Below are 14,236 nucleotides of genomic sequence, written 5' to 3' on the forward strand. Positions count from 1 at the left end.
CGCTCTCCCCAGGAGGCCTCTGGTAATGTGTGTTCATGTGAGGATTAAACTTGTCTTTAGACGGATGAATTAAACCTGTGTTTACAAAGAAGCGCGTGGGCCTCATAAAAAGCCCAGGACAGCCGGGCGCGGGCGTCATCCCAGCTCTCGGGAGGCTGGGACAGGGTCGCGGTCTGCGCCCAGCCTCAGCTACTCAGTGAGGCCCTTTGCGACTCAGTGAGACGCTGTTTCAAAATAAAGAATAAAAACTAGGGCTGGGGTGGAGCTCAGAGGTGGAATGCCCCCCTGAGTTTATCCAGTATTGCAAAAAAAAAATGGCCAGAATACCGTGGGCCAGCACCCCACAACACAGCAGAGGCTGTGCATGGCGCCACCTGCAGCGCTGCTCTCCACGCCGGCTGAGGTGACGGGGGCCTGGCTCAGGGCCGTGGGGGCGCAGGGACGATGACCGGCTCTAGGATTCTGTCGTGTCTTCTGTGCTCTGGTCTCCCCTCCAGAACGCCCCGCTCTGTGGGCACCGCCTGTCTGGTCCTGTGTCCACCTCCCCCGTGGGGCCATGGGCTCAAGGCCAGGACGGGGCTGAAACCCTCCCCGTTGTGTGCCCCCAACCCTGGGCATAGGCCTGAGGACAGAAAGGTGACTCTGATGGCACAGACCTGAGGGCTGGTGACGGGCCGCTGTGTCCCAGCCCCGGGCTCCCCTGCGTGGCCGCAGCACCGGGGTCTTACCTTCATCTCACCAAAATGGAGCGGGTTCTGGACGTCCTGCGCCTGGATCACACTGAGCCCGGTGTCGCTGCCGGTGGTCATCACGCCCTTGACGGTGACCGTGGCGACCAGGTGGCTGGATGACGCCCAGCTGAAGTTCCCGCTGCCGCCCTGGGCCTGGGGGGTGAGCCCGGGGTCAGGGGAAGTGACAGGCGGGAGCCGCGCGCGCTCGTGCCATCTTTGCCCTCACCACACACACTGAGACACACACCCGTCCACACCTACCGGCTCACGTCCACACACTGAGACACACACCCGTCCACACCTACCGGCTCACGTCCACACACTCACACCGATGCTCCCTCTCCCCTCGTAGCCGCCCACACTCTCACATCTCGGCCGCCACATTCACACCAGACCCCGCGGAACCTCCCAGAGCACAGCGGGAGCAGGACCAGGCCACGGAGCTCCCTGCGGGACACCAGGCGGCCACCAGGTCGCACGCCCAGCCTGTGTCCTGCGCTCCCTGTGATGGGAGCTAACGTCACTCCCTCCCGGACCACGACGGTCACGTGACCCGCTGCACAGGCAGAGAGGCCGCGTTGCCGCCCCAGGTGCACTGAGCGCGGATGGGAACTCCCCACCACGGAGCTCAAGACCTGTGGCGGAGTCACACAGCAACGTGACAGCAAGAGACAGCACCGGAGACAGGCGTGGGGATCGCAGCACTCGGGAGGCTGAGACCGGAGGATCGCAGTTCAAGGCCGGCCTCAGATACTTAGTGAGGCCCTTTGCAACTCAGTGAGACCCTGTTTCAAAATAAAGAATAAGCTGGGCGTGGTGGGCACGCTCATCATCCCCGCGCTTGGGAGGCGGAGACAGGAGGATCGCACAGGTTCGAAGCCAGCCACGTGCGCTGGCTTAGGAGACCCTGTTTCCAAAAAAAATTGTAAAAATAGGTCTGGGAGTGTAGCCCGGAGGTAGAAGGGCCTTCAGGAACCCCAGTACCACCAAAATAAATAAATAAATAAATAATAAAATAAAATAAAACAGGGCTGGGGGTATAGCCCAAAGGTAGAATGCCCCTGTGTCCAATACCAAAAAAGAAACAAAACTGTCTTGTACTCAGCGGAGAGTAACATTAAAAGTCACAGGATGGGCAAAAAGCCACAATTTCAGGAAGACACCCAAGGAGAGGGACACCCAGGGTGGGGTGCCATGTACCTTTATTGTGTACTGATAGGCGCCGGTCTTTGGTTGCCATGGAAACGTCAGGATGCTGGGATGCAGGGTGATGGGGGTGTGAATGTCCACCTCCTGCTGGTTCCTCACGGGCGCCCGCAGCACATGGACCCCTCCGTCCTACGTGGGCCAAAATCACGGTCACTCTGACGGCTCAGTTACCTGGTTGCTACCCCTCCCTGGGGATCAGGCCGCGAAGGCGCGAGTCTGCTTTGGTGGGAGGGAAGAAGCCGGCCGCCCAGAGCCGTCACTGGCTCCGTGGGGCTACCTCCCCAGGCTCTGACATTCACCCACAAACGCTGCAGGCTGAATCCTCGGCACACACCCCTCGAGCTGCAGCAGCACACCCCCAGGCACCGCTGGGGGCCCCAGAACATCCCTGTCTGCCACGAGCTGCAGCCTCCACAGCCCAGAGGGGCTTCTGTGGGGCGGAAGAAAAGGGCGACAGCCAGGCCAATGTGCTGAACAGGAAAATACTGTTCCCACCTAAAACTGATTAGCTGAGCGGGGCGTGGGGGCGCGCGCTTGTCATCCCCGCGCTCGGGAGGCCGAGACAGGAGGATGGCGCAGGTTCGAAGCCAGCCTCAAGCTACTGAGTGAGGCTCTCAGCAACTTAGTGAGACCCTGTTTGCCAAATAAAGTATAAAATAGGTCTGGGAGTATAGCCTGGAGGTAGAAAGCCCCTGGGTTCTACCCCAGTATCACAAAAAAATAAATTAATAAAACTGGCCTTTTTAATACAAAACACAAATAGACAGACAGTGGCGTATGCCTGTGACTCCAGTGCTTGGGAGGCTGTGACAGGAAGATGGCAGCTTTGAGGCCAGCCTCAGCAAGCTGAGACTCTCAACAACCTAGGAAGACTATTGCAAAATAAAATAATAAAATAGGGTCAGAGGTGTAGCTCAGAGGTACAAGACCCCTGGGTTCATTCCTCAGTACCATAAATAAATAAATAAATAAATAAATAAATAAATAAATAAATAACCTTTGTAAGCCCTGAGCACCCCAAACATATGGAAGAGCACTGGTGGTGTCTAGCTGGGCACAGTTGGAACCTGGCACCAGGGCTGTTTCCCAAACACACTTCCAATCTCCACCCCGGAGGGTGGGCGGGGCAGGGGTGCGCTGGCCCGTGTGGCCGGCATTAGAGCCCCCGCCCCGGCTCCGTGTGGCCGGCCCTTCCCGCCTGTGCCGTGTGTCGCCGAGCCCTAGCCTCGCCTCGGAGCAGCCGCGGGAAGGGGCACGCACTCACCTGGTCCACCACGGCGGTGAGGGCCGCGTGGACAGCGGTCTGGCCCTTCTGCACGGCCCTAACGTGATGGTGCGACCCGTTCTGGGAAGAGGAGAGGACCTCAAAGAACTCAGCAGGAAACGTGGCTTCGATTCGGAGGTTCTGGAAGGCGAGCGGGTGGGTGAGAGCGGCCCTGGGGTCAGGAGAGCGCAGCCGCAGGCGAGAACCCAGAGCCCCGGCAGCCGGGCTAGGCCCAGCGCGCGCACAGGGAAAGCCAGGGAACAGCGCAGGGGCCACTGGGCCTCGAAGCCCTCCCGACAGCGCTCCCCACACAGGGCTCCAGGCAGCTGAAAACCCTCTCCCCGCCTCAGCCCGGGCTCCCGACCAGAGACCAGCCGACACCCACAGGAAGAGGAGAGGAACTTGAAGCCTAAGTGATCATCCCAGCCTAACAGGACAAAGCGGGCGAGGCCTCCTCCAAGAAGCCCAGAGGGATGTGGCAGCCGTCCCCAAGGCCCTCCCCCACCCCAGGAGGCCCTGGGGGCTCCCTGACCCCCCAAGGCAGGAAAAGGGCAGGTTCCCAGACTCCGGACTCAACACGGAGGCAGAAGGCAGAAGGCACTGGGCGAAAGCCCCGCCGCCTGCGGCATCGCCCCCCTCAACCCAGCACAGAGGTTGCTGGTGGGGGTCCTGGGCTCGAGGGCGACAGCATCCCCCAGCCCCAGCCCCACTAGGCAACATGGGTCCCTCCCGGGTCTGCCTGGTGGACCGCAGGTGCTCTGGGGCCGCTCTCTGGACAGCTGGCCCAGATGCGCCGGCCTCGTCCGCATGCAGGACTCACGTCGGACAGGTAGACCTTGTTGCTAGACTTGTCAAACACCTCCACGGCGATCTCGTACAGGCGGCCAACCTCCAGCACCCACCTGTCACCCGGGTGGACCGTGAACCCTAAGAACAGGGAATTGGGGGCCTGAGATCCTGACCCACGAGTAACGTCCCCGAGGCCCCAGGAGGCCGGCACTCACCGAGGTACCCGGGCTCCACCACGTAGATGGTGCTGTTGGGTAACCTGGAAACGCCCTGCATGCGGATGCCTGGATTCTTAATTAAGGGACAAAACTCAAGACAGCACGAGAAACAGCGGCAGGTTCCGGCTCGCCTCAGATGCCTGAATACCACCAAGACGCCGTGGCGGACTGAAAACTTCCCCCAACGCGGGGAAGGCCTCAACAAGGCCCCCACGCCAGGCTAACCAGAGAGAAGATAGCATTCACCCTCAAAAGCCTCCTACATTGTGTGTGTGTGTGTGTGTGTGTGTGTGTGTGTGTGTGTGTGTTTTGTGGTACTGGGCATTGAACCCCAGGGCATCCTACCTCTAAGCTATACTCAGACCTCTTTTATTTTTCTGTTTTGGAAACAGGATCTCGTTAGGTTGCTGCAGACCTAAGAGGCTGCGGCGAGCTGGATGACGGGCGTGAGCCGCCACGCCCAGCCCCTGCCTGCGCTCCCTACCTCAAAACGTGCACAAGGACGACCAGAGACTGTGGGGCAGCGACGGCCCACGTGCTGGCGTGGAGGCGGCCCCTGCCGGCCCCCTCTGGCGGCGGCGACACACGGAAGGTTCCAGGGGTGCGGAGCGCAGCCCCCCAGCGCTCCCCCTCGCTCAGGGCGTCTCTGCGGTGAGTCACCCTCGGAGGTGTGCGATGGTGCTCGGCGGTGCTGCTATTTCGGGTGTTTCTGATTTTTCAGATGGCTGGATAAACGGCTATTTTTAGCCCCGACTAGATTTTCGGGAGAAAACAACTGACTTCAAAGCTTCAGAGGCGCCACGACTCGGCGGCCCCACGCTGGCCCCGGCGAGGATACTGCGGTGGTCCAGGACGAGGCTGCTGCGGCCCAGCTGCGCCGCGGTGACCGTGCACGTGTCCTGGGCCAGGACGGCCACCGGCCGGGCGGCGTCGCCTCCGGGGTCCGGGACGCCATTATGCAGCTGCAGCTCGTACTGATCTGAAGGCATCAAGAGCTCTGAGCACGAAAAACAAGAAAAAACGGAAAATAGAGAGGCAGAGGGTGAGCGCAGAGACGCCGGCGCGCCTGCCCGGCCCACACTCTCTGGGCCCCGCTGTCGGCGCAGCTGCTTGACGTTTTTTGCTTAGTATTCTCAGGGTTTTACATTTCAATATTCTCCACGCCTGTGGACAGAGCTGACAACCGTGAATTTGCAGACGCAATTAGTTTTCTTGTGACTGCCTGAAGCTGCCTTCACTTTTTTTTTTTTTTTAAATTAATGACAACCTCCGTAACTAAAACTGAAAGCTGCTTCCAGAACACTGCCACAAAGCCGGGCAGATGAAGCCTAGTACTTTGGAGGCTGAGACAGGAGGATCGCAGGTTCAAGGGCAGCCTCAGCCACACAAGGAGACTCTCAACAACCTTGTGAAACCCCGTTGCGAATAAAAGAAACAATCAAGCTGAGTGTGGTGGTGCACTTTGTGATTCCAGTACTTGGGAGGCTGAGACAGGAGGATTGCAGGTGTGAGGCCAGCCTCAGCAACCTAGCAGGACCCAGTTTGAAAGTAAAAAATAAAAAGGTTAGGGGATGCCCGGAGTGCCCCTGGGTTCAGTCCCCAACACCATACACACACACACACACACACACACACACACACACACACACACACACACACGAGCGCGCAGACCGTGCTTGGCAGGCTGGTAAAGGAAGACTTAGTGTTACGGCGGGCAGGGGTCCGTGGGCAGGACGGCTGGTGGAGGCCGAGCCGCGCGCACAGTGGAGAGCGGGCCGGGCGCCCGTGACGAGCGCTTTATAGGAATTTCAGAGCCGCCGACCCGGGCGCACCTGTGATTCTGCCTTGTCTGACCTTCTGCACCCGGTAACGCACGGAGGTCCCCACCAGCAGGTAGACGTCGTAGGCTGGGTTCAAAAGGATGTTCTCCAAGATCAGGAGCCTGACCTCTGCAGGGCGCACATCCTTGACAGAGGACAGGAGACAATCCGTGAGGTGGGGTGGCCTGGGCAAGCGACACTTTTGTTTCCAATTCCGGGGAGCAAACCCGGGGCCCTGCGCATCCTTGACAAGCACCTGCCACCCAGCCCCAGCCCAGCCCCAGAGCCGCCTTGGGTTTTTCCTGGTGTGGCGGGTTTCTATGGCAACAGGGAAGTTCCGGGTGAAGAAAGCAGACATCACTCACGGCCCCACAGCTTTGGGGCGGAGAAATCCGCCCGGCTGTGGAGGTCACCAAAGCGCACAAGTGCCTCGCTCGTGTTATCCACGGTGACGCCTCCATTCAGAATAAGAGAGCCGGGCTGCGGCGCGAGCCCGCGGTCCCTGTACTTGGGAAGCTGACACAGGAGGCTCAAGTTCAAGGCCAGCCTTAGCAATGGAGCGAAACCCTCCGCAACCTAGAGGGACTCCGTTTCCAAACAAAACAGAAAGAAAAGAAGCCAGGGGTATAGCTTAGACGCCTGATGGTGGCACAATCCTTTAATCCCAGTACTTGGGAGGCTAGACAGGAGGATTGCAGGTTTAAGGCAAGACCTTTCCTTAAAATAAAAAGGGCTGGGAGTGTGCGCCGGGCGCGGTGGCGCACGCTCGTCATCCCCGCGCTCGGGAGGCGGAGACAGGAGGATGGCGCGGGTTCAGAGCCAGCCGCGCTGGCTTGAGAGACCCTGTTTCCAAATAAAAATATGAAATAGGTCTGGGAGTGTAGCCTGGACGTAGAAGGGCTTCCAGGAACCCCGGTGCCGCCAAAAAATAAAAAATAAAAAAAAATCAATTTTAAAAAGGGCTGGGGGTGTGACTCAGAGTTAGAATGCCCCTGGGTTCAATCCCTGGGACCATAATAAAAATAAAAATAAAATAAATGTAACTAAGCAGAAAGAAAAGAGGCACCACAGCGACATCTACAGACGCGGTGGTGCGCCACCACGCCCGGCTTATTATTTATTTTTTGGTGTGTGTGCTACTGGGGACTGAACCCAGAGACGTTCTACCTCTGAGCTACTCCCCCCAGCCCTATTTTTATTTATTTTTATTTTGAAACAGGGTCCGCTCGGTTGCCGAGTCTTGCTACGCGCTTGAGGCTGTCCTCGAACCTCTGATCCTCCTGTCTCGGCCTCCCAGATACCGGGATTCCAGTCACGGGCCACCACGTCTGGCTTACTTTTATTTTGAAACAGGGAGGGTCCCGCTAACTTGCAGAGGACCTCGCTAAGTTGCTGAGGCTGGCCTCCTCCCCTCAGTCCTCCTGTCTCAGGCTCGCAAGTACTGGGATCACGAGCGTGTGCCACGGCGCCCGGCTGCCGCGTGTCTTTGATGAGATCCTATCCCCTCTCTTCCCAGCACTCCCCTCACACCCGGACCTCTTCAGAAAAACTTGTGGGAAACTTGAGAGCGGAAAATGACCGCCAGGTGTGCTGTCGGCACACGATGAGGGCCTGTATCTCTCGCTGTCTCGGGGCTATTCGATACCCTCTCGGTTGTAGAAAAGTAATGGCGAAGCCACGATTCGCATCCACAGCAATGCACAGACGTGGTCCTGGAGGAGGCGCCACGGATCACCACCCCGGGCACCTGGGGCCATTTTACAATGTTTTATTTTTTTATTTTTTATTTTTTTTGCAGGTCGGGGGATGAAACCCAGGGGCATTCTACCTCCGAGCTCCACCCCCAGCCCTATCTCTTATTCTTTATTTTGAAACCGGGTCTCACTGAGTCGCAGAGGGCCTCGCTACGTAGCTGAGGCTGGCCACGAACCGCGGTCCTCCGGTCTCAGCCTCCCGAAGGCTGGGATGACGAGCGCGCCTACCACGCCCGGCTCTGCAATGCTTTATAATTCACTGCAGCCCCCGACAGCCCGTGCACACCCGCGAGGCTTGGATTCTCCTCTGAGCCTGTCGTAACGCTTTTTTTGTACAGAGAGGGTGGTCACTGGGGACTAAACCCTGGGATACTCTGCCTTTGGGCTACACCCCCAGGCCTTCTTCCATTTCTATTTTGTTTTAAAACAGGGTCTCGGTTGCTGACAATCTTGCTATGTTGCTGAGGCTGTCTTTGAACCTGCGATCTTCTCATCTCAGCCTCCCAATTACTGGGATGACCAGGCGTCCACCACCACCCCTGGCTTTATGTTGTATGTTGAAACAGGGGCTTGCAAGGTTGCTGAGGCTGGCCTTGAACCTGTGCTCCTCCTGTCTTAGCCTCCCAAGTCCTGGGATTATAGGTGTGTGCCACTATTCCTGGCTGTTAGAACTTTTGTGTGTGTGTGTGTGTGTGGCACTGGGGGTGGAACCCAGGGGCTTTCTATCTCCGGGCTGCACTCCCAGACCTATTTGGAAACAGGGTCTCACTGAGTTGCTGAGAGCGTCACTAAGTAGCCGAGGCTGGCTTCGAACCCGTGCGATCCTCCTGTCTCAGCCTCCCGAGCGGGGATGACAGTGTGCGCCGCCACGCCCGGCCCCTGCTGTAGCTTCTTATAGGCTTCCTTGTAATTACTAAATGATATACAGAAAGAACACTTCTGTGGGTCTGGGCTGGAAACAGGCAGGGAGGCCGCTAACTGACCCCGGCGCGGGCAGGACCGTGAGCTGGTCCTCCCGGCTCTGCAGCGTGGCCTGGCCGTTCCAGCCCTGGGGCGCACAGAGGCAAACTCTCGCGATGCTTCGGCAGTCCCGTGAGGCTGCCCTGCGATTCCGTGTCCTCACGTTGCCAAACCCTCCAGCTCTCCCAAATCACTAGCTAAACTGCTAAAGAAACCGAGAGACCAGAAGAGGATCCACTGCCCAGCATTTTGCAAAGTTCAAGGCAGGTGGAGTCCCAGACCCTCACTGGGCTCCAACCAGGCCACAAACGAAGATCTCAGGGTGAAGCTGAGCGCTGTGACGCCTGTCATCCCTGCACGTGGAGGTTGAGACAAGAGGATCGCAGGTTCAAGGCCAGCCTCAGCAACTTAGCGAGGCCTTTTTTCAAACTAATAGGGCTGGAGGTACATCTCAAAGGTAGAATACCTCTAGATTCAATTCCCGGTACCACAAACACACAAAAAAGACTTGGGCTGTGCGTGGAGGCACATATTTATAATTCCAGTACTCAGGAGGCAGAGGCAGGAGGATCGCAGGTTTGGGACCAGCTTCAGCTACTTAGTGAGGCCCTGTTTCAAAATAAAAGAATTAAAATGGTGGGTGGGTGGGTGTAGCTCGGAGGTAGAATGCCCCTGGGCTCAATCTCCAGTACCACACACACACAAAAAAAGACCTAAAAGTTATCGTGCCTGCTGGGTGTGCTGGCGCCTGCTTATAAGTCTCAGTACTTGGGAGGCTGAGATAGATCACAGGTTTGCAATTAGCCTCAGCAACTTGGTGAGGCCCTATTTCTAAATAAAAAATAAAATAGGACTAGGGGTGTAAATCAGAGGTAAAATGATCCTGGATTTAACCCCCAGCACTACACACACACACAAAAAGTCCCCCTGTCCTGAATCCATTTGCACTGCCGGCCGGCGTGGCCCCGGGCGTGAGCACAGCCACCTGACCCCCAGGCCCAGGGCCCGCGACCAACCTTGTACACGGCCTCCTGGATGCGCGCCTTGAGCTTGGAGCTCCCGGTCTTCATCCCAGACACCAGGACGGTGTCGCCCTGCTTGGCCGCCTTCTCCATCTCTGAGATGTAGGAAGGAGGGATGTACGTGGACTCCAAGAACGTGAGGATTCTGGAAAAGGAACGTGGCGTCAGACCCCAAAGCGCCATCCTGCACCTAACACAACATCCACGTGGCTAGGAGCGGTGGCACATGCTTATAATCCCAGTTCTTGGGAGGCCGAGACAGGAGGATCGCAGGTTCCAGGATAGCCTCAGCTACTTAGTGAAACCCGGTTTTCAAATAAAAAAATAAAGTAGGGCTGGGGGTATATTTCAGAGGTAGAATGCCCCTGGGTTCAATCCCCCACAATTCACCAGTATTGGTGACTCCGGTGGGAAACTAGCGGTGTCCCCGTCCATCCGGCTGCTTAGAACCGTGTCCTTCAATTTCCTGTGTCAGAACCGCCCACATTCTTGTCAAACACAGATCCTCAGCCCCAGCCCCAGCCCATGCCTGTCAGAAGCCGGGTGATCGTGATGATTGACGACAGAGTCAGAGACCCCCCCACTCGGTCCAAATGGAGAAAGAGAGGCCCACGGGTCCTAAGCAGCCAGCCAGGACCCCAAGCCCGGCCAAGGAGGGTCGGCAAAGCCCATCGGAGCCCCGAAGGAGAAGTCAGGGATGCGGGGCGCCCCCCACCGCCTGGGCTGCAGTGAGGGGTCCCTTCTGTCCAGCCCCTCCCTTGGGCCCGCAATCCACAAAGGAGCCCCTCTGTGGCGTGACTGCAGGGGCCTGCCCACGCGCTTCTGCCTCCCCAGGGCGGCCGCACGCGCTCCTGCAAGGTGACCTACGTCCTCACCTAGCCCTGAATGGCGTCACGGGCCGAGTGTAACCCACTGCCCCCAAGCTCCGGCGCCGTGGCTTTCGAGGATCACTCAGATTGGGCCTCGTGGCCTGAAAGTGGGCAGAGCGCCAGCAGTCCCCAAACACCTGGCACGTGCCAAGCACCAAGAGGAACCCTGAACGCCCCCGGCCCTGGCAGCCTGCACAGGGGCCTCAGAGGCGCGCCAGGTGACGGTCTCTACTTCCGCCTTACACGGGAGGGAGTCGGGCTCCGAAGAGTTACGTTCCTTGACAATGGAAACAAGCGCAACGGGACGAGGCCAGGACCAGCAACCAGGTCCTCAGACTCCCCGGATGTGCTCCTTCCTTCAGGAAACCTGAGGACCACAAAGCTGGTCTAGAACAGGTAGAGAAGGAGGGGCTCGGGCCCCAGGGAGCTGTGATCCCAGCGGGGCCGCTCGGCTCACGCAAGTATCAGGGCACGAGGAGCGCCATGTCCCCACCGTCTCATACAGAACAGAGCCCGGCTTTTTTCTTTTTGGTGGCACTGGGGGTTGAACCCGGGGGCATTCAACCTCTGAGCTACGCCCCAGCCCTATTCTATTCTTTATTTTGAAACAAGGTCTCACTGAGTTGCTGAGGGCCTAAGTAGCTGAGGCTGGCCTGGAACCTGTGACCCTCTTGTCTCAGCCTCCCAAGTCCTGGGATGACGGGCGTGCGCCGCCGCGCCCGGGACGCAGCCTGCTGATGCCCCTTTCACCTCATTTTGTTGTTGTTGCTGTTGCGGGTCTGGGGATGGAACCCAGGGGCATTCTACCTCCAAGCTACACCCCTGCCCTATTTTTTATTCTTTATTTTAAAACCGGGTCTCGCTGAGTTGTGGAGGGCCTCACTAGATAGCTGAGGCTGTCCGCGAGCTGCGATCCTCCGGTCTCAGCCTCCCGAATGCTGGGATGACGAGCGTGCCCACCGCGCCCGGCCCTATCACCTCATCCCTGCCGCGGGACGTCTCCAGGCTGTCTGAGGAGTCCCAGAAGGACGCGGCGCCTGCGTGAGCTGCCCAAACGGCCAGGTGTGCGTGCGCCCGAGTGGAGGGAAATGCTCCCATCCTGGCCCATCGCTAGCAGTGCCACTGGGCACCGTCCCCAGCTCCTGGCTGATCGTGATCAAAGCGCAGGCAGGCCTGTGAGGACCCGCAGAGGCCCTCCCTCTCCACGCCCCCAAAGGTGCCAGGCCTGGCTGCGGTGCCGCTTACCGCAGTGCGTTGTGGGAGTCCGAGAACCCGTCCGCCTCCGTGTCCTTCACTATGGTCCACTCGAAGACCAGCCCGGCCAGGGTGCTGAAGGTGTTCCCTGCCCGCAGACAGAGGGAGGGCAGAAAGGCAGCAGTTAGTGCCCAGGCCGGGGAAGGCAGGGCGAGCTTCTGCAGCAGGGGGAAGCCCACTGGGCGCCATGGCACACAGAGCGGGCGCCGCGTCCTCCGCCCCGGAGGGGCCGCGCGGCGGCTGGATGCACAGGGACGCCGTGCTCTGTCCTGGGGGACGCCGAGCTCCCCCTGCCACGCCTCCAGCCGCCTTTCCCCATGTCAGCAAGCACTTCAGCTTACAAGACCTCCAGGACACCCCGCCACGCACAACCCTTGCCCCCTCCTGGGGTTAAACTGCCTTTCTCCCGGCACGGGGCCGGGATGGGCGGCCGTGCCCCCAGCCATCTGCCTTCGGGGGCTTCTTCCCGTCTCTTCCCCTCGCCGGGGACATTCCTCGGGTCCTGGGCTGGGGGAGAGGGCGCCAGGCCCAACCGGCCTGACCCCCGATGGCCAGGCTCAGCACCTCCGAGCCTCCGGGTCCGTCCTCCCAAATCAAGCAGTGCTCCCGCATATCCAACTCCCGCGCCCTCCCGAGAGGCCTGAAGATGGGCGTCTGCGATGGCTCGGCCTCTCCAGCGGAGCCACGCTCTCAGGTCGCCACCCCCCTCCCCGCGCCATGTTGCCCCACACCCGTTCTGGATTTCTCTTCCTGGCTAGACCCCGAAATGGACGTATCTGGAGGCCTAAAAGGATGCCTCCCGCGGAAGCCAGGCAGAGGTCTGAAGGGACGAAGGGTGGGGCACGCCTGTCATCCCCGCACTTGGGAGGCGGAGACGGAGGATGGGAGGATTCGAGGCCAGCCTGAGGCAATTGGCAAGACCTCAGCAACTCAGTGAGACCCTGTTTCCAGAAGAAAAAACGCAGAGGACTGAAGTGTACTCAGTGGCAAGCAGGCCCCTGGGCTCAATCCTGATGCCACCAAAACAAAACCGAAGTCTGTGGTTTCTCAGACCTCAAATCATTCCGATCAAAGCAATTTATCTTCCTAACACTGAGAGCATTCAACGAGGAAGACAGATAGCGCAAGTCCACCCCGTGGAGGGCGCCGGCTGCAAGAAACATGGCCGTGGCCAGGCGGAGGGCGCCGCGCCTGTCTCGCCGCCCCGAGGACCTCTCGCACGCCCCGAGACCTCTCGCACGCCCCGAGGACAGGAGCCCCCTCCCTCCCAGCGCCGCCCCTTCTTCCGCTAATGTGTCTGAGGTTCCGCAGGCACCTCATTCTTCACGGTGGGCTGAGACTGGACCCCGTGAGGCACAGGGGCCCACCCCAGCTTCCCGTGGCAGAGCCGAGCATGGCGACTGACACGTGCGCTGAGGACCAGAGCAGACGGTGGAGCACCTCGGTACAAAGCGCAGGGGCGGGGCCCAGCCTCCCCGGGCCTCCGCAGTCCTTCCTGAGTGCTTCCTACTTTGTTCCCCCTGCGATACTGGGTATCGAATCCAGAGCCATTTCACCTCTAAACGACACCCCCAGCCCGGTTTTATATTTTATTTTGAAACAGGGTCTCACTAAGCTGCGGAGAGCCTCACTACGTAGCTGAGGCTGGGCTCGGACCTGCGATCCTCCTGTCTCAGCCTCCCAGGTCCTGAAATGACAGGTGAGCCCCCACGCCCGGCTGGTTTCTACTTCCTTCAGCGCCCTCCCTGGCAGGAACAGGGGCTGACGGGACACAGCCCCAGAGAGAGGCCACGGCCGGAAGCCTCCATGCGCGGGGAGGCGCGCTCACCCTCGGAGTCCAGCGCCTGGATCTTCAGCTCCAGCGGGGAATCTTCCAGGTACAGCTCGCGGGTGGTGGAGACGATCTGAATCCCATGAATGAGGTCAACAATGGCGTCGCAGCGCAGCACCTGGCCTGTGGCTGGAGGGACAGAGAGGACGCGGTCAGCACCAAGGACAGCGCCCTGCTGCTCTCCCACCCCGCAAGACTGCAGAAACAACAAGCAGCACCTGACTCGGGAGGAGGCTGGGACACGAGGGTTGCAGGCTCGAGGCCAGCCTCGGTAATTTAGCAAAGCCCTGTTTCAAATGAAAACTGGGGTGCCAGGTGTGGTGCCACATGTCAGTATCCTAGTACTTGGGAGGCTGAGACAGGAGGATCCCGGGTTTGAGGTCAGCCTCAGCAATGTGACCCCCTCTGTAACTTAGACCCTGTTTCAAAATAAAAAGTAAAGCTGGGGATGTGACTCGGAGGTAGAGTGCTCTTGGGTTGCCAGGCACGGTGGTGGCGCGCGCTTGTCACCCCAG

At 59.2% G+C, this 14,236-nt stretch overlaps 1 protein-coding gene across 1 annotated transcript in view; it reads right to left on the reverse strand.

Moving 5' to 3' along the window:
• The window catches only part of NUP210 (nucleoporin 210), a gene marked incomplete at both ends in the record, with an annotated part of 68,527 nt that overhangs the window by 45,254 nt on the left and 9,037 nt on the right, over window positions 1-14,236 (reverse strand). Inside the window, 10 exons of the mRNA XM_080718227.1 lie at window positions 729-884; window positions 1,932-2,069; window positions 3,205-3,345; window positions 4,025-4,131; window positions 4,209-4,277; window positions 5,050-5,208; window positions 6,044-6,176; window positions 9,762-9,912; window positions 11,882-11,978; window positions 13,719-13,850. Of these exons, the coding sequence (XP_080574353.1) occupies window positions 729-884; window positions 1,932-2,069; window positions 3,205-3,345; window positions 4,025-4,131; window positions 4,209-4,277; window positions 5,050-5,208; window positions 6,044-6,176; window positions 9,762-9,912; window positions 11,882-11,978; window positions 13,719-13,850 (1,283 nt within the window). The remainder of the gene's footprint in view (window positions 1-728; window positions 885-1,931; window positions 2,070-3,204; window positions 3,346-4,024; window positions 4,132-4,208; window positions 4,278-5,049; window positions 5,209-6,043; window positions 6,177-9,761; window positions 9,913-11,881; window positions 11,979-13,718; window positions 13,851-14,236) is intronic.

The sequence above is a fragment of the Muscardinus avellanarius genome, assembly GCF_963383645.1.
Source record: "Muscardinus avellanarius genome assembly, chromosome: 22".
Taxonomy (NCBI): domain Eukaryota; kingdom Metazoa; phylum Chordata; class Mammalia; order Rodentia; family Gliridae; genus Muscardinus; species Muscardinus avellanarius.